At 29.3% G+C, this 25502-nt stretch overlaps 3 protein-coding genes across 4 annotated transcripts; 1 reads left to right on the plus strand and 2 right to left on the minus strand.

Annotated features, from left to right (window-relative positions):
- Positions 1 to 5782: 5782 nt before the first annotated feature.
- On the minus strand, positions 5783 to 9633 carry LOC114175557 (endo-1,3;1,4-beta-D-glucanase-like). Its single transcript, XM_028060309.1, has 7 exons — positions 9328 to 9633; positions 9172 to 9193; positions 8407 to 8533; positions 7968 to 8058; positions 7680 to 7769; positions 6544 to 6644; positions 5783 to 6120 (listed from the first exon to the last, which is right to left on the minus strand). The coding sequence occupies exons 1-7, from the start codon at positions 9473 to 9475 to the stop codon at positions 5980 to 5982; spliced, it is 720 nt and encodes a 239-aa protein (XP_027916110.1). The 5' UTR covers positions 9476 to 9633; the 3' UTR covers positions 5783 to 5979.
- Positions 9634 to 11775: 2142 nt separating this feature from the next.
- On the minus strand, positions 11776 to 14033 carry LOC114176815 (endo-1,3;1,4-beta-D-glucanase-like). 2 transcript variants are annotated; one of them, XM_028061983.1, is made up of 7 exons: positions 13647 to 14033; positions 13262 to 13283; positions 13011 to 13140; positions 12813 to 12903; positions 12576 to 12665; positions 12210 to 12310; positions 11776 to 12159 (listed from the first exon to the last, which is right to left on the minus strand). In XM_028061983.1, the coding sequence occupies exons 1-7, from the start codon at positions 13792 to 13794 to the stop codon at positions 12124 to 12126; spliced, it is 618 nt and encodes a 205-aa protein (XP_027917784.1). In that variant the 5' UTR covers positions 13795 to 14033; the 3' UTR covers positions 11776 to 12123. The 2 variants fall into 2 exon arrangements, with proteins under 2 accessions (XP_027917784.1, XP_027917783.1); XM_028061982.1 differs by having other exon boundaries at positions 11781 to 12140; positions 13647 to 14031.
- A 5890-nt stretch (positions 14034 to 19923) lies between these two features.
- On the plus strand, positions 19924 to 23853 carry LOC114175832 (ribonucleoside-diphosphate reductase small chain A). The gene is made up of 9 exons (XM_028060648.1): positions 19924 to 20269; positions 21388 to 21548; positions 21848 to 21896; positions 21976 to 22102; positions 22503 to 22568; positions 22666 to 22782; positions 22878 to 23040; positions 23118 to 23188; positions 23455 to 23853. The coding sequence occupies exons 1-9, from the start codon at positions 20098 to 20100 to the stop codon at positions 23567 to 23569; spliced, it is 1041 nt and encodes a 346-aa protein (XP_027916449.1). The 5' UTR covers positions 19924 to 20097; the 3' UTR covers positions 23570 to 23853.
- Positions 23854 to 25502: the final 1649 nt, after the last annotated feature.

The raw sequence follows: 25502 nt of genomic DNA on the forward strand, positions 1-25502 counted from the left end.
CATCTAGCTTTTTATAGAAATGAGACAATTATATTTACAAGAATCGCTATTATTTTAGTATAAACTGTCTTTTTAAAAAATATTTTATAAATTAATGGGTGGATAATAAGTTAATTAATGTTAATAAGATAGTTGATAAAACTTTAATTTATAATTTTTAAATTAATAAATTAATTTATTAGATTAAAATTATTTAATATAATTAGTTGATATAACGAGTTGATAACTACAAATAATTTTAAAAAATATCACTATATAAGTTTTATTATGTAAATAAAATTGGTTTATAAATATAATGTATTTTTATGTTTAGTTTAAATTTTATTAATTTTTTTAAATTTGTGTATTTGGAAAGAAATTAGTTTTCAATAAAAATAAATTTATATTAAATGTTATCATTTTCCACTTTTCTTCATTAATATTTTGTTAAAACAAAAACAAAAAAGGTGGGTTATTAGAACAAGAAACTGTTAATAGCATGGCCTACGTTTCTATATTACTAATTCCCCTATACACCTACACTCTAGGTTGCAGTTTACTTTTAAATTTAATAAAATATATATTTTAATTCGTTTTTAGTTCTTATAATTTTACGAAATGTCTATAAATTTTTAAATGTTTGATCCTCTAATTTTTTTACATTTTCAGATATGAAAATCAAACATTTATTAAACATGCCGTACCAATCCTAGTTAATAAATGTTATGCGACTAATTTAATCATCATATAAGATCACACACACGTTTTTCAAAATATAATTAGAGAGGTAGTGATTTTTGTAGAAGACGAAAATTTTATTTATAGTTTGATTTTAAATAATAAATAATCAAGTATCATATTTTACAAATTATTATGTTTATGCTTATAAATATGTGAAAAATATAATAAACTAAGTCTAAAATATATTTGAATATAGTAACAGTGCATATTAAAAATATATCTAGTGTTAAAATTATACTACAAGTTTTTTTTTTAATTATCGTATTAAACTCAAACAAGATGTTTTCTGGAAGATATAAGACAAAACAATTTTTTTTCCGGCATACAGAAAACAAAATTAGCTTTAACTTAAATTGTGATTGAAGTTAATTTAAAGATTCATTATAAATAAATTTAATGGTTTTGAGTTAATTTATCAAATCTGAATTTTGTTAACTTTAAGCCAGAGGGTTTTTAATGCCCTTTTGTTATCTTTTTTAATCCTCTTATTATATTTTTTTATTAATTATCTTATTAAATAAATAAAATGATAATACTTTTAGATATTAAATTTATTTATTTTTATTGAATGTTTTAATAAACCATTATGAAAAATAATAAAAGGACATTGTTATATAATTCTTTCTATTTTCATCCTCAAGATCTAATTCAAAAGCTTATACGAGGTAATCACCTTTTTAACTAGTACTTTAACATGATATAACATTTCATAAATGTTTATTTTATTTAATTAAAATCATATAAATAAATACTTCTAAATATATCAAATATGTTACAATTAAATTTGTAATGAATAAATATTTTAAATATATAAATTACATATATAATTTAATACTTATGATAAGTAAGTTATATATTATAATATAATGTTATTTTTAATTATTAATAATTCTGAAATATTATAATTGAAAATAAAAATAATAGTATTGATAATATTTATAATGATAAATTGTTGTTGTAAATAGTTTATTTATCAAAATGAAATGAAAAGGATCTGATATAAAATAAATTAAAAATAATAAAAATGAAATTAATTATTAATAATTAAAAATAATAAGAAAAACGATATCTTATATGAAAAAGGTGAAATTTAAAAAATATTGAAAATTAAAATAAATATAAATATAAAAAGCTTAAAGCAGACGTTTTAAGAATCGCTACTTTCCAGAAAAATGTTACAAATTATTGAAACTAAATTGGTTATCAAACATTAGTAAAAAAATCACACAAACTTTTCAACTATTTCAACTAATAAAAACAAAAAGTAGAAGCTAATCGAAAAATGTAACATCCCAACAGCAGCTTATAACTAATAAAAATAGGAAATTTCATCATAGTTCAAAAAAATAGATAATCCAGTGTACACAATATATTAATACAGTCTTACAAAAAAATATGACTATAAAAATATATCACTTATACACTTAAACTAAACTAACAAACTCTATACTTAAATTGACCACTGCTGAAACTTCCACTGGAAACCTCCTCCTCAATACTAAAACGATGGCTCTTCATCCTCTAGAAGTGCCTTTGACACTGCAACCACATCTGCTCCTACCAAATAGGTGATCATCGCAAAAGAAAAACATACAACACGAGACAAACACACAGAAAGCAAGGGTAAGCTAATCTGATAAGAAAAATCATGCAATTCAATTATAAACAAATCATGCAGTCTTTCTCATTTTTTTACTAGAATCACATAGACTACCACAAACATAGTACAAATATATTACTCTAGACTCAATATCTGAATTATGTAAGCGACATCAGATCTCTTGGTGGCCAGTGGCGGAACTTGGACTAAAATTGTAGGGGGGCCAAATTAGATTTGTTATATATAATTTTCTTAGAAGAAAAACTATTCATTTTTTTCTCTTCATTTCCTCTTCTTATAACAAACACATATAATAGTAGAATTCAAAAAAATCGCTATTATATCATGATACCAATTCATGAATACCATTTTAGATAAGTCATTCGTATCTCATCAATTTGATTTGGTGGTATTGTCAAATTTGATGTCGTTTTTTTCCATATCACGTTCTATTGAATTGTTAAATTCATTATATGTAACTCTGATAACTTTAGAGATTTGTTTTATATTGTCTTAAATTCTTGGTTCTTATTAAATTTCTCAAGCTTAGTTCACGTAAATGCATTTCTTTTTCATCTTCATCACAAACCTTCCTCTTTGAAAAAAGGAATCAATTTTTTTACTTTTTACCATAATCTTTCTAATATAAATTTATCACCTCTTACCTATTTAGAAAAAATAAAATTTATATTCACAAATCACAATTATCACAATGCAAAACATAACAAAACTCATACTACTTTAATTAAATAAGCAATACTGTATAAATTCAAAACTTAAAAAAAAATTACCATAGGTAGCGAAAAACACAAAATCCCTAAATTTCATAATTAAAGGATTATAATAATTTAGGAAAAATTATAATTAGGGTTCATACCAATTTCATAAAAGAATCCCTAAAATCATAATTAGGGATTATATTAATTTGGGATAAACTTAATTTGGAAGAAACATCCTAAAAAGAATCATAAACTAACATACATAAATCATAATAAGATACTAACCTTGATTTGTGATAGATCATGCAAGAATGTATACAAGAATCTCAATCTATGTGTTTCCAACCTCTATTTCCCAACCTTTGTATTTATCTTTCTTCACGGACTTTCATGATAATTTACATGATGAAAAGATCTTATAGTCAGAAAAACCCTAATCTCTTTTATAAATTAATGTCTCTATTAAAATTTTTTATTTTATCTTTTATTATAATTTTCCATAATATAATTTTAATATAAATAATATATAATATAATTTTAAAAAATATATAAATATATAAAAAAAAATTCAAAAAAAAAATGGGGGAGCCGTGGCTCCCCCTTGTCACATCCTAGTTCCGCCACTGTTGGTGGCGTGCACCTGTGACGGTTCCCAAACTCTGCAGAGTTTGGACACAAGAGGTTATCACCCAACCACTCCCAAGGTAAGTCCCCTTCACGTATATGACTGAATCGGATCCACGGACTAGGACCTCCTGCTACTCCTCCCGACATAATCCATTATGCTCTACATGAGCCTTAATGGTTATTGGAGCGTCAGGATACCAACCAAAACTGAGTCCTTATGTCCTTACATACACTAAAACATTCCTCTTAGAATTTCCCTTGAAATCCTAATTCAACCACATATTCTCATATTCCAACTTCATGCAATTTCACCACACATATTACCAGTCATAACAATTCATGCATATCATAACTAAGTTCACATTTTAACATTTAAACATAACTTTATCCATTAGAAACAGAGAAATAACATTCAACTGCAGAGGTTCTCGCCCAAGCTGGAAGGTCTCGCCCAGGCGAAAGGGGCTCTCTCACTTAGGCCAGTCATTCTCGCCTGAACGAGGCTCGAAACAGAGAAAAACCTAAATTTTGGGCGAATTCTCGCTTAGACGAGAGTGACTCTCGCTCAAGCGAGACTGGCTCGGCTAGGCGAGATCTCGCGCAGAGACAGGAGATGAGTTTCTGGTGTTTTCGCTTAGGCGAGAGCTGCTCGCTTAGGCGAAAATATCAGATTCTCAATTTGTTCTCACATGCAACTATCCAGAAATCTATCACAATCCAATCATACACTCAATTACACAGTTAAAGCACTCATACAACACTCAATCATGCAACTCAAAGTCATCAAAATGATTTCTATACGAAATTCAAGCAAAACAGTTAGCTTCCTATACCTGTTATCTTGTTTAGACAGCTTTATAAACGTCAACGCCTTAAAAATGTCAATACCTTTAACTCCACAAGATGCTTTATCTACGTATAGAAACATCATAAGAACGATCAGGACATACCGTTATAATCACTGATCATCAGAGACTTATATTGATGATTAAAACGTCGCATGCAAGCGAAAAAGGACTCGCATGCAACAGAAAACAGAAAAAGACTAAAAAAGAGAGCGAAAACTCAACTTACACGAATGAAGAAACTGATCAGTCCAATTTGAAGAGCTCGCCGAGAAGATCAATCCTATGATCTCGGTTCTTCAATCAGACGATCAGAGAGACAAAATCTCTAGAGAGAAGTCAGAGAACTCTAGAAAAGTGGTTTCTAGAGAGATGATGTGTTTTAAAATAATGAAACTCGTTTATAACAATTCTATTTATACTAAAACCTTTTAATATTAAAATAATCGAGTCTCACTATTTTTAAACCACTATCACTTTTAAAACGTCGTCATTTTCTAATCTTACAAAAAAATCTCGTGCCAAACTTGATCCTATTCAAACTTATACATAGAAAATATACAAACTATAGGATAATAAAATTGATGATTGAAAATTTATTCCTTAAATATTAATTTAGATGTTTATTTATATTTTTTAGAAATTGCATGTTTTCTATAATCTATCTCTCATTTCTCATAAATTACTGTATTCATTTAAAGCAAAGCTGTTTTATGAAGACAACATCTAACTTTTTTTCACGGGAGTAATTTTTTATTAATACATCTAGTTAAAAAGGAAATACCATATGAGGAAATAGCCCCCACAACCCCATATGTATTAGAAGTTGAAGGTAAAATTTTTAAAATTATTTTAATTTATATGTTAATGATGTGGGTGTCACATTTACATATAAAAAGTCTCCTCTTTTAATTTTGCAAGGATGTGTGATGCATGTCAAACTTTACAAGGCGCAATGTAGTACATAAACACATGACTCCATTAAACTTGGTTAAAAATAACATTTTCAAAGATCCTCTTAACAATGTTTCCCAATCCTCTTCATAAAACTAATAAATACAATATTTTATCCTATTAATACTTTCAATTGTTTTCTTTGCAGATGTGTAAATGACCTGAATTTCTATAACCTTTTCTTATGTTAATGTAACACTAATATCTCATCATATTCCATTCATATCTTGTATAATCACACACACATACCCTAAATATTTTCTTTCATCGTTTTGTTCCTTGCCTGATTGAAGACCAACATTCATTAGCATAATATATTAGAGGTAAAACAGGACGATAATACTTTCCTTTGAGCATGATAGCTACATTGAAATCACTATGTGAAGCATATTCCAACAACCAAAGATACATTACTTATTTTCTTGTAACTTACACACTGCAGAAAAAAGATGATAATTCGCAGTGTTTTATTTTGTTGTCAAAACACAGCATGTCCTTAGCATACCAAAATTTCTCACTTAAGATGTTTAGCAAACCAGTTCAGCAAGTCCTGATGGGCTTCTTCTGCAGCCTTCACAGCTATTTCATCTTCGTTTTTGTACCTCACAGTCCAACCATGAGAGACTTTAGGAAATATTTTAACAAAAGAATCAACCTGCAACAGATAAACATTCACTCATTACTAACACATCCCACTTTCTATTTTGGATTAAAGAACGTTAAACAAGCTCAATATAAAGTACAGAACTTTCTCCTCAACTTCAAAACTATATCCATTAACCTAAACATGAATGAACGGTTATGGGTCAAGTGTACGTCTCCAAGAAAGAAAACACAAACAAGTTACAAATAGGATGCTAAAATGAATTTTGAATAACGCTAAGCTTCGGATAGATGAATCAATTCCAACTTGTATGCACCCATCAAAAGCCAAAAAAAGGAGGAAGAATGAAGATTTCATCTTGTAATTGTAGAGGAAAAAACAATAAACATAGTGACATTAAAATAATATTACTAGCAAAACATTAAGGTAATATAAAATGATGGTAGATGACCACAAAAAGAATGAAGAGACAACCCCGGGTTTAGCAGTTAGGACTTGTTCAAACTGTTTCACAAGCTCTGGAGGAGACATTTTGTCAATCTCAGCTCCAAGTATAGCAGTTGGAATATCAACACCTGAAGTAAGACCAATAATTGCAGTTAAAATATGAAAGTCTTAGTCACAGCTTCAAGAAATCTGCTAATTATTGCTCCTTCCTCGCTCACTATTTTGAATGATCCAGAAATGACAACTGTATTAGTAGTCATGATAAAACATATACATATATACCATGACTGTTTTAGGTTTTCATTATCTTTCAGACAAAAATAATCATCCATAAGCAAGGTGTGGCCATATTTACTTATTTTTTTCATTTTTCCAGTCAATAATATACGAAATCGCAAATAATATTATATGCCATATAAATATTAATAAATTTCAAGTGAGGGGGACCCCGAGGGTCCTCCTTTGTCTCCTCAAGAATCTACGTACAAACTTTTTTACTATGTTTAGATGAGTTGAAAGAAAATGAGGAGGAAGGAAATAAGAAATTTAAATCTGAATTTGGGAGACATATTTAACTTTACTTGCTTCTTTTAGTCAATGATATTTCTCACATATTTGACTCCATTTTCTCTTCTAAACAAGAAAAAATTTCAAATTTCAAAGGGTTTCTTTCCTCCCGAGTTTTGTTTCTCCTCATCTAAACAAAGGATAATGACCTATTTAAAAAATCTAAATAATCCAGGGACAAACAAATTAATTAACCAATAAAATATTCATCAATCCATTTCTATGCCAAAATTAAATGTTAAATGTAATGATTATGATAAGTTCATAACACTATATGCCAATATAATTTAACGAAAAAGAAAAAGAACAAGAAAGCTAACTACTCCTTGAACAGTTTCACTAATCAAGAACATATTATTCATAACTTTGATCACATCATCAAAATATAAAATGCACTGCAAGTCAATGTGAAGACAAATGTGATTCTGGAAGTGATGCAAGACCCCATTCACACAAACATGCTTAGATTGATGGTATGATAAGATCCTGCAACATCATTTTGATTGTCATTCTTCCTTGTAAATTGCAAGATGCAGAGTAATCTTCCATGAATAATTATGAAAATTAAGAAATAATCTAAATATTGAAATCCATACCCTTGAAGTCATCCACAGAGACAAATGATGGATGTAAAAGCACAGCCGCTTGAATTAGTGTGGATTTTGCAAGTTCAACCACGACTTTAGCTGTGGGATTAAATAAAAGGGTACATTCTGAGTTTCATTACTAACTTTATATCATGTTTAAAACTTAAAATCAAACCAACAATAAATATGCTTAAGAGGAGCTGAAAGTGCTGTATATATAGTACATAGTATATTAGTATACAAACAAAAGGAAGGGGATAAACAAGCACTCCAAATAAGTGAAACAGAATTACTAACCCCCCCAACAAAAGCCAGCAGCCCCAATAGCCGAAACACCTTTACTTTTCAAAGCTTCAACTATGGATTTTGCAGCTTCAAATCCTTTGTCCTGTTAATATAATATGAAAGCATCAGAGGATAATGTATAGTTACAGAATTTCATGCATTTGATCCACGATAGTTTATAACATCTTATCTACATACAAACTCAAACAACAGATGCAGGTTGCAGATTAACATTAAAACATAGAACTGTCCAACTGCTACGGTATTAAAAAATCAAATAAAATGACATCTGAATCCGGCGGTAATCTTCTACAATCAGAACTATAGTGTTATCAAAGTTTCAACACAGCCAAAAATTCAGTTTCAATAAAACGAAAGAAAAAGGTATTTGCTTCAAGATACAGAAAAGGGAACAATTATATAAACCACCACTTTGTAAATAAGAACCAACCGTGCCATGATCTTTTATCCAGACAGGAACCGGCCGGTCAGCATTCTCAGGATTAAAGGGATCACCAAAGAAGAAATCAGGAACAACCACATAATACCCAGCAGCTGCAACCTTGTCTGCAATGTTCCTTTACATCATAAGACAAACAGGATTACTTCCTAGGGGTATACTAAATTTGGCATCATAGAAAGAGAGATTCGACAACGAGAGCTGAATGAAACATCCAAATTCTACTGGAGGCATAATTTATTAAATAAATTTACAAAAAGGTAGGCATCACAATGAAACAAATGATCAGATAAATCACTTAAAGATTAAAAATCAAGTAACAATCTAACTTATATACAGTATTAGTGAGTGGTTGATTCATTTGATTTACACATATACATTGAAATGGACATTCATTTAATTATTTCCCCATGAAAATCAATATTCTATCAATACCACCCAAAGGTCGTGAGATAGCAATTTAAAAGGCACAAGTAAGTTCAATCAGAACAACGTACATGAGTAATTGGGTGGGTCTAAGGAAACACAAATTTGTTCCACAAAAAATACACACGAGAAAGCACAATGAATGAATCATCGGAAAAATAAATACGAATAAGAATAAAATCAAATAAAATATCAGGAGAAGCAAACTACTGTATCATTACTTGGAAATTGGCCAGAGACAAAGAAAACTTGCCATAACTTGTGACTTGAAAAACTACTACTGGAATATAAATAAAAAATAGACAGGAGATTTAATGATTTAGCCCATACCTTAACTTCGGTGCTTCATACCCTGCAAAAACACATTGAGCATGTTAAGTTAACAAAAAAACAAAGGATTTGTGATGCAGAAGCAGAAAAATAACGATGCAGAAAGGAAAAGAATAAACACAAAAGAGAAAAGATGGAACTTTGATCATAGATTACCATAAATGTCGGAGATAAGAAGAACGGTGAGATTGGAATTGGGGGAGCCAGCAACATATGAATCGAGACCAGCGAGTTTTTCAACGTGACCAGCTCCTGCATTAGGGTTCAGAAGTGGTGGGTTTGAGCAGCATTGAGGTCCTGACATTGATAATATTAAGCTATCACCGCTATAAACTCAACCTCAACGCTAACAACCCTACTACGTTACTCTCGTATTTGTCTTTGGACACTACTGTTCTTTGTGAATCAATGAATGCTACGGTCAACAGAAAAAAAGAAACGAAAAGAAGGTTCCATTCAACAGTTATATTTGTGACCAAAGGATAAGGATATCTACGCTATTTTTTAACTGCATCAGAAATAAATTTTTATTTGGACAAAATATTAATAGAAAAAATAAAATATGAAAAGTTTAACGTGCACGATTTGAGTGCACACCTCTAGTTATTTTTGGACGGCAGAGGATCCACGTCACTCAACAGATATATCTGGCTTATGTACACTGACATGCTCCACGCACTCCATTCTTTGCTTTCATTTTGTTTTAATTTTTATATTATTATTTTACATATTTTTTCTCTCCTCTTAAATTAAATCATTCGTTATTCTTTTTCTCTGAAAAATATGTAGTTAAGTTATAAAATATATTTAAAATATACTACGAATAATACCCAAAACTGCTATGAAATCATTAATCAGAAACCATCTTAAATAGGATTTGTAGGGTTTAGGGTTGTAGAAATAAAAGAAAAGAATTATGCACAACAATATGTGATTGTAAATTATTTTAAAATGTTGGTATTTTCATTGCATTGTTTTAAAATATTAAAGTATAATTACTGAATTAGTCTCTTAATTTTTTGATTTGGTTTAATTTGATATTTATTATTGGTTGATTCAATTTAGTTCTCAAATTATTTAGAGTGGTTCAGTTTAGTCATTTTCATCAAATTGAAGTTAATGTGTCCTTATTGATGACAAGAAGTGAAAATTTTAATTTTTTATTTATTTTAATATTTTTTTCTAAAAATTTATAAACTGTCATGTGTTAGGTTACTCTCATGCCACATGCCAGTTTATAGTTGGGACACGTGATAATAATTATTTTCAATTTAGTCCTTTATTTAAACTTTTTATTCAATTTAATACATATTCTTTAAATCGATCCAATTTTATCCTTTTAATTTGAGATCAAATTAGTAAATAAACTTAATTATAACTTATATATACATGTTAAAATAATGTTTTTGAATTACATCAAATCATTCCACTTAAATACCTAATTACAAAGGTAAAATTGTAAAAAATAAAATAATTTAAATATTGAGGTGTAGTAATTTGATGTATAAATTCAAAAAAATTATTGTAACATGTATATATAAGTTATATAAGTTGTAATTAAACTTATTTATTAATTTGGTCTCAATTTGGAAATGATAAAATTGTATCTTTTTAAAGAATAAGGTACTAAATTGAACCAAAAATTTAAATAGATAACTAAATTGAAAACAATTATCATCACTGTCACATGTCACACGACGGTAAACAGCCATGTGGCATGACGATAACCTGACATGTAACAATTTATAAATTTTTAGAAAAATATTAAAAAATTCAAAAATAAAATAAAAAATAAAAAAGTTCACGCTTTGACACGTATTCTGTACGAACACAATGTTAACTCTAACTTAACGTAGATGATCAAATTGAACTTTTTCATATAATTGAGGGACTAACTTAAACTAACTAATAATAAGGAATCAAGTTGAACCGAACTAAATTAGTAATTATATCTTAAAAAAATTAAAAAAGACCATAAATTGATATATGGTAAGCCGTTAGTATTTTTACTTTTGAAAATAATCTAATACAAACACTTTCAAAAAATTAGATCGTAATTGAAATATTTTTAAAAACAGACCAAAATCAGTCTCTTCTAATTAATTAAACCTGAACTAAATCTCGTATAAGTAAATTACGAATATATATTTTGGGAGACAACGTTCAAATTTGACATTAATAAATTAAGATTAAAATTATATAAGAAATAAGGTGGTATTTAATTTATCTTAAATTATAAGTGTATAACTTTTATTATTTATTTAATTTATTTTTATTTAGTCTACAATTTTTAATTCACATTCAAATTCATAAGAAGGATGTTGTCTAACATGTCCTGATGAGTTAATAAAAAATATTTGGATTACACTCATTATGAATCATGAATGCATTTATAAATAATATTTGATATTTTATAAATGGAAAACGAAATGAAAATGATTTTATATATATATATATATATATTTCATTTTTTTTCTTCTTTGTCATTTTAAATTCCTAAATTACTTTTATATTTATTTAACATTTTTGAAATCATTTTCTGTGTCGTATTTTCATTGTAAAATTTTATATCACTCGGAAATCAGGGACCGAAATAAACACGAATTCTGTGACTTAAACTTGTTCTTTTCAAATAGCATAACATAAGTTTGATAACTATTTTTCAAATCTTGTTGAGTTTTTTCTCGTTGTTCTACACCAGTTATTGAACTGTCAACAATAATAAAAAAAAAACACAGAAAAAGTAAAAAACGAAAAAGACTGTGTTGACATATTTTAGGGATATGGGTAGAAGAAGTGCATGGCATTATAGTATCTGAACAACATTCTCACTTAAGATGTTTAGCAAGCCAATCCAGCAAGTCCTTGTGGGCCTCCTCTGCGGCTTTCACAGCTTCTGCATCTTCTGTGTCGTATCTCACAGCCCAACCGTGTTCTACTTCTCCATATATTTTAACAAAACTCGATACCTGTCAACACAAAAACAATCTTCATCACACATTTTCTCTGTCTCCTAATACACAATTTCTTTAACTGACCCCAGGTTTAGCAGCTAGGAGTTCTTCAAATTGTTTCACAAGCTCTGGAGGACAATATTTGTCACTCTCGGCTCCAAGTATAGCAATTGGAGTATCAACATCTGCATGTTAGACCAATATATAATTATTCTTCTGTACATCAATACAAAAAAATGATCAATCACGAGTTTGTGAAGAATAAACATAAAGCAGGCTTTTAAAACAATCCATTGTCAAAAGAAATAGCTTTCTGCAGGTTTACAAAATGTTTTTTTTCATGCAGTAAATGTATATGACTATTTGATGATAATATAACAGTAGAGGTCAATATAATTTTAGTATTTTAAAAAACTAAAAGAAAAGAATGTAAATATTGAAAATCCATACCTTTGAAGTCATCCACAGAGAGAAATGCTGGATGCAACAGCACTGCTGTTTGGATCAGTCTGGATTTGGCAAGTTCAACCGCGACCTTAGCTGATAGAGAGATAATATATTCAGTGGATTCTGTGAGCTCAATCACCAACTTAGTTTCTCTTAAAACTTTAAATCCGACCAATTACTACACCTTAGCTTTCAACATAAAAGGAAGGTGTAGATGCATAGGAAACAGTTAGAACTCACCACCCCAACAAAAACCAACACCAGCGATTGCAGAAAAGCCTTTACTTTTTAAGGCTTCAATTACGGGTTTTGAACCTTCAGCACCTTTCTCCTATTAATTAATATACATAACAGGTAAGTATCAGAGAATGTCACCATTAGACAATCAGAAACGCTGAATCAACAAATTAAAACATTCTCAAAATAATAAGAACTAACCACGGGTCCATGATCTTTTAACCAAACAGGTAAGTCATTGAGAGAATCATGAGGCTTAAAGGGGTCACCCTCCAAGAGGTCAGGAACAACCACATAATACCCAGCAGCTGCAACTTTGTCAGCAAGTTTCCTTCACAACAAGGAGAAGTAATTATTACTGAGAATGAGAGAGATAGACATGCGGAACATATTATTTACTATAAAATATAGCAAATCAGACAAAAAAAAACAGACATGAAAATTAACCATACCTTAAAAGTGGCGCTTGATATCCTGCAAAAGAAAACCGGGGGCATGCCAAGTTAATATAGATTTTGGATAAAGGCAATGTCTGAGAAAAGATTCTGTATACATTCAACATGATGAATTCAGTATATATAAACCACCATTGTAGCTTTCAGTTGGGCATGAAATGGTACGCATATAAATATATAACAGACACAACTCATCCAACAAATTCATAGACACACAAATCTTGTAGAAAGTCATTCAAAACGAACATGACTGTTTGATAACGATAAATTTATTAACTTCTGAAATAACTATGATCTGTGAGCAAAGAATATGTGTCTGGAATAAGGAATTATAATGGTTGAGAAAGTGAATTGCAGAAAAGAATGGTGATAGATGAAATACCGAAAATATCGGAGAGCATAAGAACGGCGAAGTTAGAGTGAGGAGAGGCAGTGAGATAGCAGTCAAGAGCACCCAGTTTCTCCACAGTTCCATTTCCTGCAGTTGGGCTAAGGATTGGTGGGTTTGAACAGCATTCAGGCCCTGACATCTTTCTTTTCTTTCCCTCACACACACCTATCTATCTTATCTTTCCCCACTGTACCATATGTTTTTATACTCTATCAATTTGTTTTGCAGAAAATATATATTTATCTTTTTAGTGACGTGAAAACTTTATCAGGGTATTTAGTTCTTCATGTTAGTTTCCAAAGAGTAGAAATTATTGCTTTCTACAGAAGAACAATAAGAGATAAATGTTCCTTGAGATAAGAACAGAACGAGACCAAAATGACGACTTTTGGAACGATTCAGAGAAAATAAAACCAAAGATTTGGTCTGCCCTAAATAAGATAAGTAATGTCAATGAATCACCGCTGTCTATATTTATTGCAAGCAATGGATGACCACACAAGTGCCAATCATGTCCTCTTACAATTCAAAATACTGTTAATGTTTTGTCGGATACAGAAAAAAAAAAAAAAAAACTTCTATATGTGAATTTATAATTCTCTCATTTTTTATGTGATGAGACGATCATTCCATCAGAGATAACCAGATATGAATGAAGAGTTCCATACTTAGTCAAATAGTCTCCACAAACATAAACAATACATTACATAAATATATAGATTTTAATTTGTTTAAGAAAGCTTCAGTTTAAAGAAATATAGTTGCCCAAGAAGTTTTCACGGATAAATATGAATTGATAACAACTGTTATTACTAAAAAAAAATACTACATTAATAAGTTTGTATCTTCACGGATTACTCTTTTTACTTATTACCGTTTTAAATGTTAACATTCACCAAAAGAATATTTCTATAAAAGTGGTTTAATTAATTAAATTTGATTTTGTTATGATATAATATTATATATTTTATATATAATTTCTTATGCAAAGTATAGATATAAATTCTAACATATTAAATAAACGACCGGATTATATATATATATATATATATATATATATATATATATATATATATATATATATATATATATATATATATATATATATAATATGATTTTTTCAATTGGTACGAGAATCGCATTGATTGGCTATCAACATGTGTATGGATAATATATGATTTTTTTAAAGCACGTGTAAGGATAATAGGTAAATATACAAATACTCGTTTAGTTTTCGTTTTCATCTCTTCTTAATACTCATTCTGTTCTCTTTAAATTTTTAAAGTATTTATTATTTATTAGATAACCTAATATATATATATATATATGTTGTCTTTTATGTCTATATTTCGTTATTTCAATTTTACCCTTAATTGTTATTTTAAAAATTAATTATTTTATAAATAGTTTACTTTTAACCACTAGCCTAGAAACTTCTTTTGTCTTCAACATTTGTTTTAAAAATTTCTTTTATGTACATATTTTATTTTTCTAATTTTACATTTAACAACTATTTTAAAAATTCATTATATATTTTATTGAACAGAATTGAATCGAACCAAATCAAATTGAACTAAATCGAACCGAATCGAATCAGAGCGAATCGAACCGCACTGAACCAAATTGAACCGAACCATACCGAATCGGAGCGGACCGAACCGAACCGAACCACACTGAACTGAATTGAACCGCACCAAACCGAACTGGACCGGACTGGACCGAACCGAACCAAATCAAATATAACCAAACCGAACCGCACTGAACTGAATTGAACTGAATCGCAACGAATTAAACTGAACTGAATCGGACCAGACCGCACCGAAAATCGCACTAAACCAAACCGGACCAGACCGAACCAAATCGTATTGAATCGAACCGAACCGGATTGGACCGAACTGAACCGCACTAAACTGAACCGAACCACATTGAACCGAACCTAACCGCATTGAACCGAACCGAACCGCAATGAACCCTCTTTTGTCAAAGTGGGGAACATGAAGTTTCGAAAATGGTAAAAACCTAAATATTTAAGAAAAATATTATAAGACGATGAAAAAAATTAATTTTTTTCCTTTCAAATTTATTTTTTATTATAAATAGTTTAGTTTTTTGTGTTACTTTAATATAATACAGATAATCATAGTTAAGTTTAGTTAGACTAATTTTTTTCATCTATAACAATATATAAAAAGGATACCCTCTTTTGTGCACATATTTCGTTATTCCAATTTTACCCTTAATTGTTATTTTAAAAACTAATTACTTTATAAATAGTTTACTTTTAACCATTAGTCTAAAAACCTCTTTTGTCTTCAACATTTATTTTAAAAACTTCTTTTATGTACATACTTTATTTGTTTAATTTTACATTTAACAACTATTTTAAAAATTTATTATATATTCTTTATTGAATGGTATTGAATCGAACAAAATCAAATTGAACTGAACCAAACCGAATCGAATCAGATCGAACCGAACCGAACCAAACTGAACCGCATTGAACCAAGTCGAATCAAAGCATACTGAACCGGACCAAACCAAATCGAACCGAACCGAACCACACTGAACCGAACTGAACTGCACTAAACCGAACTAAACCGAACCGAATTGAACCGAACCGCACTGAACTGAACTGAACCAGACCGAACCAAATCGTACTGGACCGAACTGAATCGCACTGTACCGAACTGAACCACATTGAACCAAACCTAACCGCACTAAACCGAACTGAATCGCAATGAACCGAACCAGACTGAAACTAACCAAACCGAATTGAACTGAACTGAATTGAACATAAATACTCTTTACTTTTGCTAAATTTAAACCTTAAAAAAAATAGGAGAAATTTTAAGGAAAAATTTTACACTTTCATAATTAATTAATATAGAGCAAAAGGAGAGTCGCTTTGTGATGTGCATAAAAAATGTCACACCCAAAAGTTTTTTCAGCACCTACACCACAATCGTGAGATTCCTCTTAAACAATTGAAACATATTATTTTTTCCCCAAATTAAATATAGCAAATGTATAAACAGTAACAAAAACAAATTGCATATTTTCAATAAAAACAACATTCAAAAGACAAGCTTAAAAATATTTTTATTCACCTTTCACGGAAATAACTATTTTATCAAAGTGGAGAACATAAAGTTCCGAAATTGGTAAAAGCCTAAATATTTAAGAAAAATATTATAAGACAATGAATTTTTTTTCCTTTCATATATAATTTTTATTATAAATAGCTTAGTTTTTTTGTGTTACTTTACTATAATACAAATAATCATAGTTAAGTTTAGTTAGACTAATTTTTTTCATCTATAACAATATATAAAAAAGATACCCTCTTTTGTGTCCATATTTCGTTATTCCAATCTTACTCTTAATTGTTATTTTAAAAACTAATTATTTTATAAATAGTTTATTTTTAACCATTAGCCTAAAAACATCTTTTGTCTTCAACATTTGTTTGAAAAACTTCTTTTATGTACAAATTTTATTTTTCTAATTTTACATTTAACAACTATTTTAAAAATTTATTATATATTCTTTATTGAATTGAACTAAACCAAACCGAATCGAATCGAACTGAACCGAACAACACTGAACTGAACCGGACCGAACCGAACCAAACCAAACCAAATCGAACCGAACCGAACCGAACCGCATTGAACCGAACTAAACTGAACTTAACCGCACTGAACCTAACTGAATCGGATCGAAGCGAACCGAACTAGACATAATCGAATTGAACCAAACTAAACTTAACTTAACTGAACCGAACTGAAATACTCTTTAGTTTTGCTGAATTTTAAAACACCTTCTAAAAAGGAGGAGGAAATTTAAGGGAAAATTTTTACACTTTCATAATTAATTAATATAGAGCAAAAAGAGAGTCGCTTTTGTAATGTGCGTAAAAAATGTCACACCCAAAAGTTTTTTCAACACCAACACCACAATTGTTAGGTCCCTCTTAAACAATTGAAACATAATGTTTTTTCTCAAATTAGATATAGCAAGTGTATAAACAACAAAATAAACAAATTGTATACTTTCAATAAAAAAAACATTCAAAGGACAAGCTTAAATTGGTTTGTATTCACCTTTCACACAAATAACTATTTTGTCAAAGTGGAGAACATAGAGTTCCGAAATTGGTAAAAGCCTAAATATTGAAGAAAAATATTATAAGACGATGAAAAAAAAATTGAAATGGGAGTAGTAAAGCAACGAGTATAAAAAAAATGAGAAAAATACAAAAAACATATAAGAGAATGATAAAGTGTTAGTTAGAGTTAAGGTTCAAACAAAAACATACCAGTTCTGTTAGAATTGCAATGAAGGTGGTAAAGTGAGATGACGAGAGCAAGGTAGCATGACCTTATATAGTAGTGACGGGGATGAGAAGCTCACGATCATTGTCTCAATGGTAGTGATTTAATTAAAAAATGGAGTGTGCGCGGTGTTTAGGATAAGAGGCCATTGAATAAAAATGTGAAAATAAAATACATTATTCAATTAGTGAGCAGTTCATCGATAGAAATTAAGTTTTTTTTAAATAAACGATAAAACAATACTGTTTAATTATTATTATTATTTTTTACTTTAATATTTAATTTTTATTATAAATAGTTTAGTTTTGTTTACTTTAATATTTAATTTTTTTTATAACTTATATATTTTTATTTCACATATTCCACGGTTCAAATTGATGTTGATTTAAAAGTATGAAAAAAATATATTCAAACACATGCATCAATTTTTTTTCTATTAAATTCTATTTTTTGTAAATTAAAGTATGATTTGTGCCATATATATTTAAGTCTGTCAAGAAAATAATTTATATACATTGAAAAAAAAATCTAAATGTTACATTATTTTAAGGGAATATTGTGTATACATAGAGAAATATAATTAATTTTGACCGAATTTTGTATCCACTTTTGTGTCCTATTCAATAGATTCTAATTTTATTTTTAATTATTATTTTAAAAATTAATTATTTTATAATTAGTTTATCTTTAACCGTAATCTCTTATATTTTGACCATTATTTGAAAAACGTTTTTTAGCGATTATTCTATTTAATAACTATTTTAAAATTTATTATATATATTTTAAAAATAAATATTATTAATCTTAACTCAAATTTTTATGAAAATAGAGAAAATCGAACGCACAGAAGGTAAATATATATATATATATATATATATATATATAAATTATCTTTTTGAGTAACATTAAAATTAAGTCTTAAACAAGGTTTAGAAATTGACTTTTTTTTACATTTTTAAAATGTTAATATTTCTGAAAAAGTAGAAAGATAGAAAGAAAGATAGAAAGAAAGATGTATTAAGTACTCTAATAAAACAAAATGAGAGAGAGAGAGACAATTTAAATATGTTAAAATAGATAAATATGATAGTGATATTAGGAATTTAATAAGAAAAAATATGACACTATAGAATACGTGAATTTTATCTATCAAAATGGGTAAATTTTACATAACAAAATTACTTAATATTTTTTAATTTAAATATTTAAATTATCACTACAATATATTTATTTAATTATTTTGTTTTTTACAATTTTATCCTTTTAGTTTATCTAATTTTGATATTTTACTTTTAAGTTTTGTTTTAGTGATTTAACTCTATGTTGTTAAATCATCTTTTAACAAACCATAAATAAAACAAAAAGGATCAAATAATAAAATAAATATATTGTAAGGATCACTTTCATATTTAAGATATACTTTTGCATCCATAAAATTAAGAAAAAAAAAATATGGAATCAAATTTTATTATGGATGATAAATTTATTAATTTTTATATTAATATTTAGAAAATCGTAACCCCGATTTTTCCCTGTTTCTGTTTAACCGTACAGGTGTTTTTTTATTGCAAACGTGAATAAAAAACACATAATAAATTTTGTATGTATTTATATTTATAGTTAGAAATTTAGAATAAATTTGATTTTGGTCTTCTAAATTTAAAGAAGTTAATTTGATTTAAAAAATTATTTAGTATTTAAACATTATATTTAAAAGACTGTATTTTTTTCAATCTTTTAGCAGTTCATATTTAATGTCTAGGGATTAGATTTTTTTTTTTTAAACCTCTATAATATTAAAATAACATTTTTAATTTGAAGGAACAAGACTGGAATCACAAGACGTAAAAGAATAATTAAAATTTTTATTTTTATTTAAAGAAGAAAAAAAGGTAGCCGCTAAAAGAAAGACGTTGTGTAGAAGTATCCTTTGACAGTTAAAACAAAGTGAAACATGGGCAGAAACAAACAAAACTGCAAATCCGAATCATTATAGGGCTTTTTTTCTCGGTGTCAGCAACAAACATCTTGGATCAGCGTCCTCTGCTTTCTGATAAGGGTTTTTGCAGGGTTTATTCTTCCTTCAATTCTATTATTTCATCCAAAAAAAAATGGGTTCTTTGGAGAATGGAACATACAAACCAAGAGAGGAACAAGAACAGGAACAGGAAAAAGAACAAGAACCAATACTAGTGGAGAAAAGCCAGAGGTTTTGCATGTTCCCCATTCGCTACAAGCAAATTTGGGAGATGTACAAGAAGGCTGAAGCAAGCTTTTGGACTGGTACTTGCATCTTTTCCTCCTTCTTTTCCAAATTATTTAGTAAACTTCATTCATTTCAAGTTTCAACGTAATCTTGTTCCTAAAGGCTCTGCTTTTAATTTCCACTAATTCCTCTACTTTGCTTTAGTAACGTTGACTTCCACGCGCCGGAATTCAACACAGTATTGATGTTATCGGTATTATTATGGGTAATCCCTTCGTATGGCTTTCTTCAATTTCCATCGTTTTAGTGTTCTTGGCTTTCTCTTGCTGGATCCTGGGGAAGTGCGAGTGGATATTATAAATTACTGTTCCATTTGAAAAATATACTTTTTTTGTCTGTTGCATGAGTACTTTTTGTCACACTTGGTGTTTGGAATTTGAAAGAGACGAGGGATTCACAATGAACTTATGAAATACTTTTCTTCTCTGCAGGCTCTGATGTTTGTTTATTTTCAGATTTTTGTGGCATGTTCCTTTTCTTTCTATCTTTCTTTTTCTTCATCAATGGGGGAGGTGGAGAGGTTTTCTTTATTTTCGTGCGAGTAATTATTGTCGGCCAAGTATGTGCGGGTTCGTTTGACAGACGCAACACCAGAAGTTTCATGAACAAGTTTGACTATACCAACCTGCAGTGGGAGGATTTTAATTTCCTGATTTGAATGAGGATTTTTAAACTATGCAGAATTTTCTACCATTTATTTAAATATTTTGAGCTCCATTTGCAATTAAATCACATTGAACCTGTTTCTATGAAGGAACATAATAATATTGGCTTTTGTTGCATACTAGTGACTATGTTTCTAATAAAAGCAAAAAAAAAGTAGAATATGAAGTTATGTACTTTGAACTTATCAATGCTTAGAATGAGAATAGATTCGATAAAGATACATGTAACACTAACACTGAAACAGTATTGGGTTTCGTCCACTGCACATCTTAAAGTAAAACCGATCTTTCGAATTTGTGTTTTGTATTACATAAATAGCTCGGGAAGATGGTTCTTTTGCTTACAATGATCTAAGATTCTAGTGATGACTCAATTGAAGTATATGACCACCTTTTTTGTTGTTTCCATGAGATTGATTGGATTGAACCTTTTGATCGTTCACTTTTATTAACTTGGAAGTCGGTTACAGCTGAAGAGGTTGATCTCTCCCATGATGTACAACATTGGGAGACTTTGTCTGTCTCTGAGAAGCACTTCATAACACATGTCCTGGCTTTTTTTGCTGCTTCTGATGGAATTGTCTTGGAGAATTTGGCTGCAAGGTTTTTGAGCGATGTTCAAATCCCGGAGGTAAAGTTTTAAGTTTTTGTTTTGCTAATGCTGTTTTAACTCTGTTCAAGTTATCAAAGCAGTTTTTTGTTTGTGATAGTTTTATTCTGTTTATATACTTCTGACTTGCTTAAGATACCTGTAGATTGAATAATCAGTGTGTAATCTGCTTCTGTACACGTTAAGCTATATCTTCTTTTATAGCATATTTTTATAACAGACTTGGTTTTCTCTGTCTCTCTCTCTATGTATATATCTATCTATCTATCTATATATAGTTGGAACTTGATCCTTTTACTTATAGTTTAGCTTATTGGCAGGCTCGGGCATTTTATGGGTTTCAGATAGCAATGGAGAATATTCATTCTGGTATAGCTTTGCAGTTGATTCCTTCTCTTCCTTTCCGTAATGTCTGATTGTTGCCTGAGTCGAGGTTTACTTTTGTCAGAAATGTACAGCTTGCTGCTAGAGACATATATTAAAGATTCAAGAGAGAAATATAGATTATTCAATGCAATTGAAAATTTGCCTTGTGTTGCAAGGAAGGCTGAATGGGCATTGAGTTGGATTCACAGGTGACTATTAATTCTATTCACACTCTGAACAATCTCTCAAGAAAAAGATAGGACAGGGCAGTTTAAGCAACAATGTTATTCTTTAATTCTCTCAATTATTCTGCTATTTGTTTTTTACTGCAAAAAGGAAACCAAAATGAAAAGGGTAAGAAAGGATTACCTTTGATATGCAGGGTCTGTTTCCTGCGATGAAATTTTTAAGTTGATCCATTTACTTTAATATTTAATGGGAATGTATTTATCCTCAGAATCGTGATCATAAACCGTGTAGATTGTATGTTTTGCAGTTATATATGGTCTTTCTTATTGTGTTACTTTAACTTGGCTTTGCTTCATATCTTCCAGTGGGAAGATGATAGAAATGGCTTTATAATAACTTATTGCAATGCATGGGCTACAGTTCCACTTCATTTGCAGAGAGACTTGTTGCTTTTGCATGTGTTGAAGGGATATTTTTCTCAGGAAGGTAGTTCGTTCTCTCAAGAAAGAACATCCTTGTTTCTTAATGTGAGTTACAATGTTGATGTACTTTGTGTGTAACTTAAATTGGGGTTTGATTTCAGCTTCTGCTCCATATTCTGGCTTAAAAAGAGAGGACTGATGCCAGGTTTGACATTCTCAAATGAGCTAATCTCTAGAGATGAGGGCCTTCACTGTGACTTTGCTTGTCTTTTGTACAGGTAGTGTTGTCTTTGTCATTCTCGTATTTTGGTTTGGAGTTGACAACATTTTGGGAAGGAAATATGACTAGTCAGTTGATTGTTGTTTGGTGCAGTTTGTTACGGAAGCCTCTAAGTTCTGATCGAGTTCATAAGCTTGTAAACGAAGCTGTTGAAATTGAAACTGGTTTTGTCTGTGAGGCCCTGCCTTGTGCATTGATTGGCATGAACTCAACACTGATGAGCCAGTACATAAAATTTGTAGCTGACAGGCTATTGGTATGTATGATACGAATTGACACTCTTTTTTCTCTTTCTCCTGATTTTGGTTAACTTCTTATCTTTTAACCTTTCAGGTTGCTTTGGGGTACCAAAGAAAGTATAATGTGGAAAATCCCTTTGATTGGATGGAGTTTATCTCTTTGCAGTGAGTACTTTTATTCTATTATTCATAAAGTTTAATGAGCTGTGACCTGTATCTGCATTCCATGTTTATAACCTTTTAGGATATGCTCTTTTATTTTAACTCCTGAACATACACATTCAATAGTTGTTTCTTAGTTTGCTGCATGTGATGTTTTTGCTGAGCGAACACATGTTTGGAACTTTTCTTGGTGGTTTGTGTTAAATGCATGCATTATACTTGGTTTGAGGTGTTGATCATAGTATATGACATAAGTGATGATTGAGCAGAGGGAAGGCTAACTTTTTCGAGAGAAGGGTGGGTGATTATCAAAAAGCTTCTGTGATGTCAAACCTCCAAGATGCGGGGAAAAACTTTGTTTTCAAGCTTGATGAGGACTTCTAGTCATGATTGGTTTGTTTCAGCTTCTTCAATTATTCTGGGGATGTTGAATTGGGCATCGAGATTTTTATGTACCAGTATTTTTTTCTTTTTTCAGTAACATGATTATACACGAACACAAAATTGATTCCTGGGAGGTATCTTTACTCGGGTTATTTGTTGTAATAATATGTTTGTTTCTAGTTATTATTGAGTGACATGTAATATTTGCAGTGCTAGACCAAAGTGCTGCTGTAAGTTATTGTTTTATTATATGTTAGACTAAACTGACACTTCATTATTATATCTATGAATGTATAATGAATATTTCATTTCATATTTCTGTTTACTTTTAATTATAATTTAAAATTATAAAAATAAAGAAAACGAATATAAATTATTTATAGCTTAAAACATGAACACTAGACACTATAAATAATTTATTTATTTATTTTTTATTATTATTATTATTATTATTATTATTTTTAAATATACAGAGATAGAAAATGTCTTTTTTTTTATTAATCAATATTAATTTTTTATCATAAGTTAATACGGAATCTTCAATTTTCTGCGGTTTTTGCCATTAACACTTGAATGATTATATCTATTTTAGCAAGTGAAAATATAAATTATTAATATTTTTATTATTCAAAAAACATTTTATGCCAAAATTGTTAATTATTAATACTCTTATCACATGAGTATTCATATTTGGTATAATTACCGAATTAGTTTCCTAAATTTTTTGGTTTCAATTTGATCTATTTATTTTTTGTTGGTTCAATTTAGTCCCTCATTTATTTAAAAAGGTTTAATTTGGTCATCTCCGTTAAGTTGGAGTTAACATCGTGTTGTCTTACAATCATGATACTCAGAGCCTTAAGTGAACTCCCACTAGACTAGGTTAGGTGTAGCAACCTGACGACACGAAATGTATCGAATCTTCAATGTTACTCCTAAACAGTAAAGAGGAAGACTTGGACCAGCTCCTTTCATTTGTAGGCGAGAAGCTCTTTGTTTGAATTGACTGTATGATTGTGTTTTATTTATGATAACCGGAAACCTTCTCCTGAATTGAGAATGAGTAAAAGCTTGACAGAGATTTATGGGATGGATGCGGAAAAGAACTCCCTTTTTGCAAAGTAAGATTTCACCACCTGATTACACTTTTTTTAGGATAGGATGTCAAACCGTGAAATTTTTATTTTTTTAATTTTGATAATATTAAAAATTTAAGTTCAATTTAAATTTTAGATAAGGAACTATATATAAATACAAATATATAAAGACACAATTATATTATTATAAGATTTTGAATTAAAGAGACATCTTCATTTTTTATATCGTTATCATAAGAACCAAAATCAAATTTGATTAAAAATACATAAATAAAATATGTATTAAATGTAATAAATAAATATTTTCAATGAAAGAAACCGGTAAACTAGTCAAATACTAATAAATTTTAATTTTTCTCTTCCTCACGCTTTCAATTTCTTTGTTAACGTAAACTCTTACGAAATGTACATACTGGTCAATGAGTAAGATAATCAACAAAGGATTGACATTTGACCTTTTGGAGACAACTAGGTTTTGATAACAATGCAGTGAATCATGTTCATGAATGTGTTGGTGATGTTATGTTACGTCGCTATACGTTTCTCAAACACAAATTGGTCAGCCAAATATGGCAGTCTATTATTTGTGTTTACCAAAGGAAAATTAAGCAAATAGTAAACATAAAAAAAGTCAGAACGTATATATAATTAACCTTCGAATGTAAAGACTAAATTTCAAGAAAGAAGAAAGATAAAGGAGACCTATAATAGTACCAACACCTCGAATTTTCTTCGCAGTTTCAAATCGTTAAATGTGAACACTCTCCTTCAGGAATCACGTAGTTTCGTGAAATAAATCCAAACAAAGACACCAAAATATGAAAAATATTCAGTGT

The sequence above is a fragment of the Vigna unguiculata genome, chromosome 3 (assembly GCF_004118075.2).
Source record: "Vigna unguiculata cultivar IT97K-499-35 chromosome 3, ASM411807v1, whole genome shotgun sequence".
In the NCBI taxonomy this organism is placed as follows: Eukaryota; Viridiplantae; Streptophyta; class Magnoliopsida; order Fabales; family Fabaceae; genus Vigna; species Vigna unguiculata.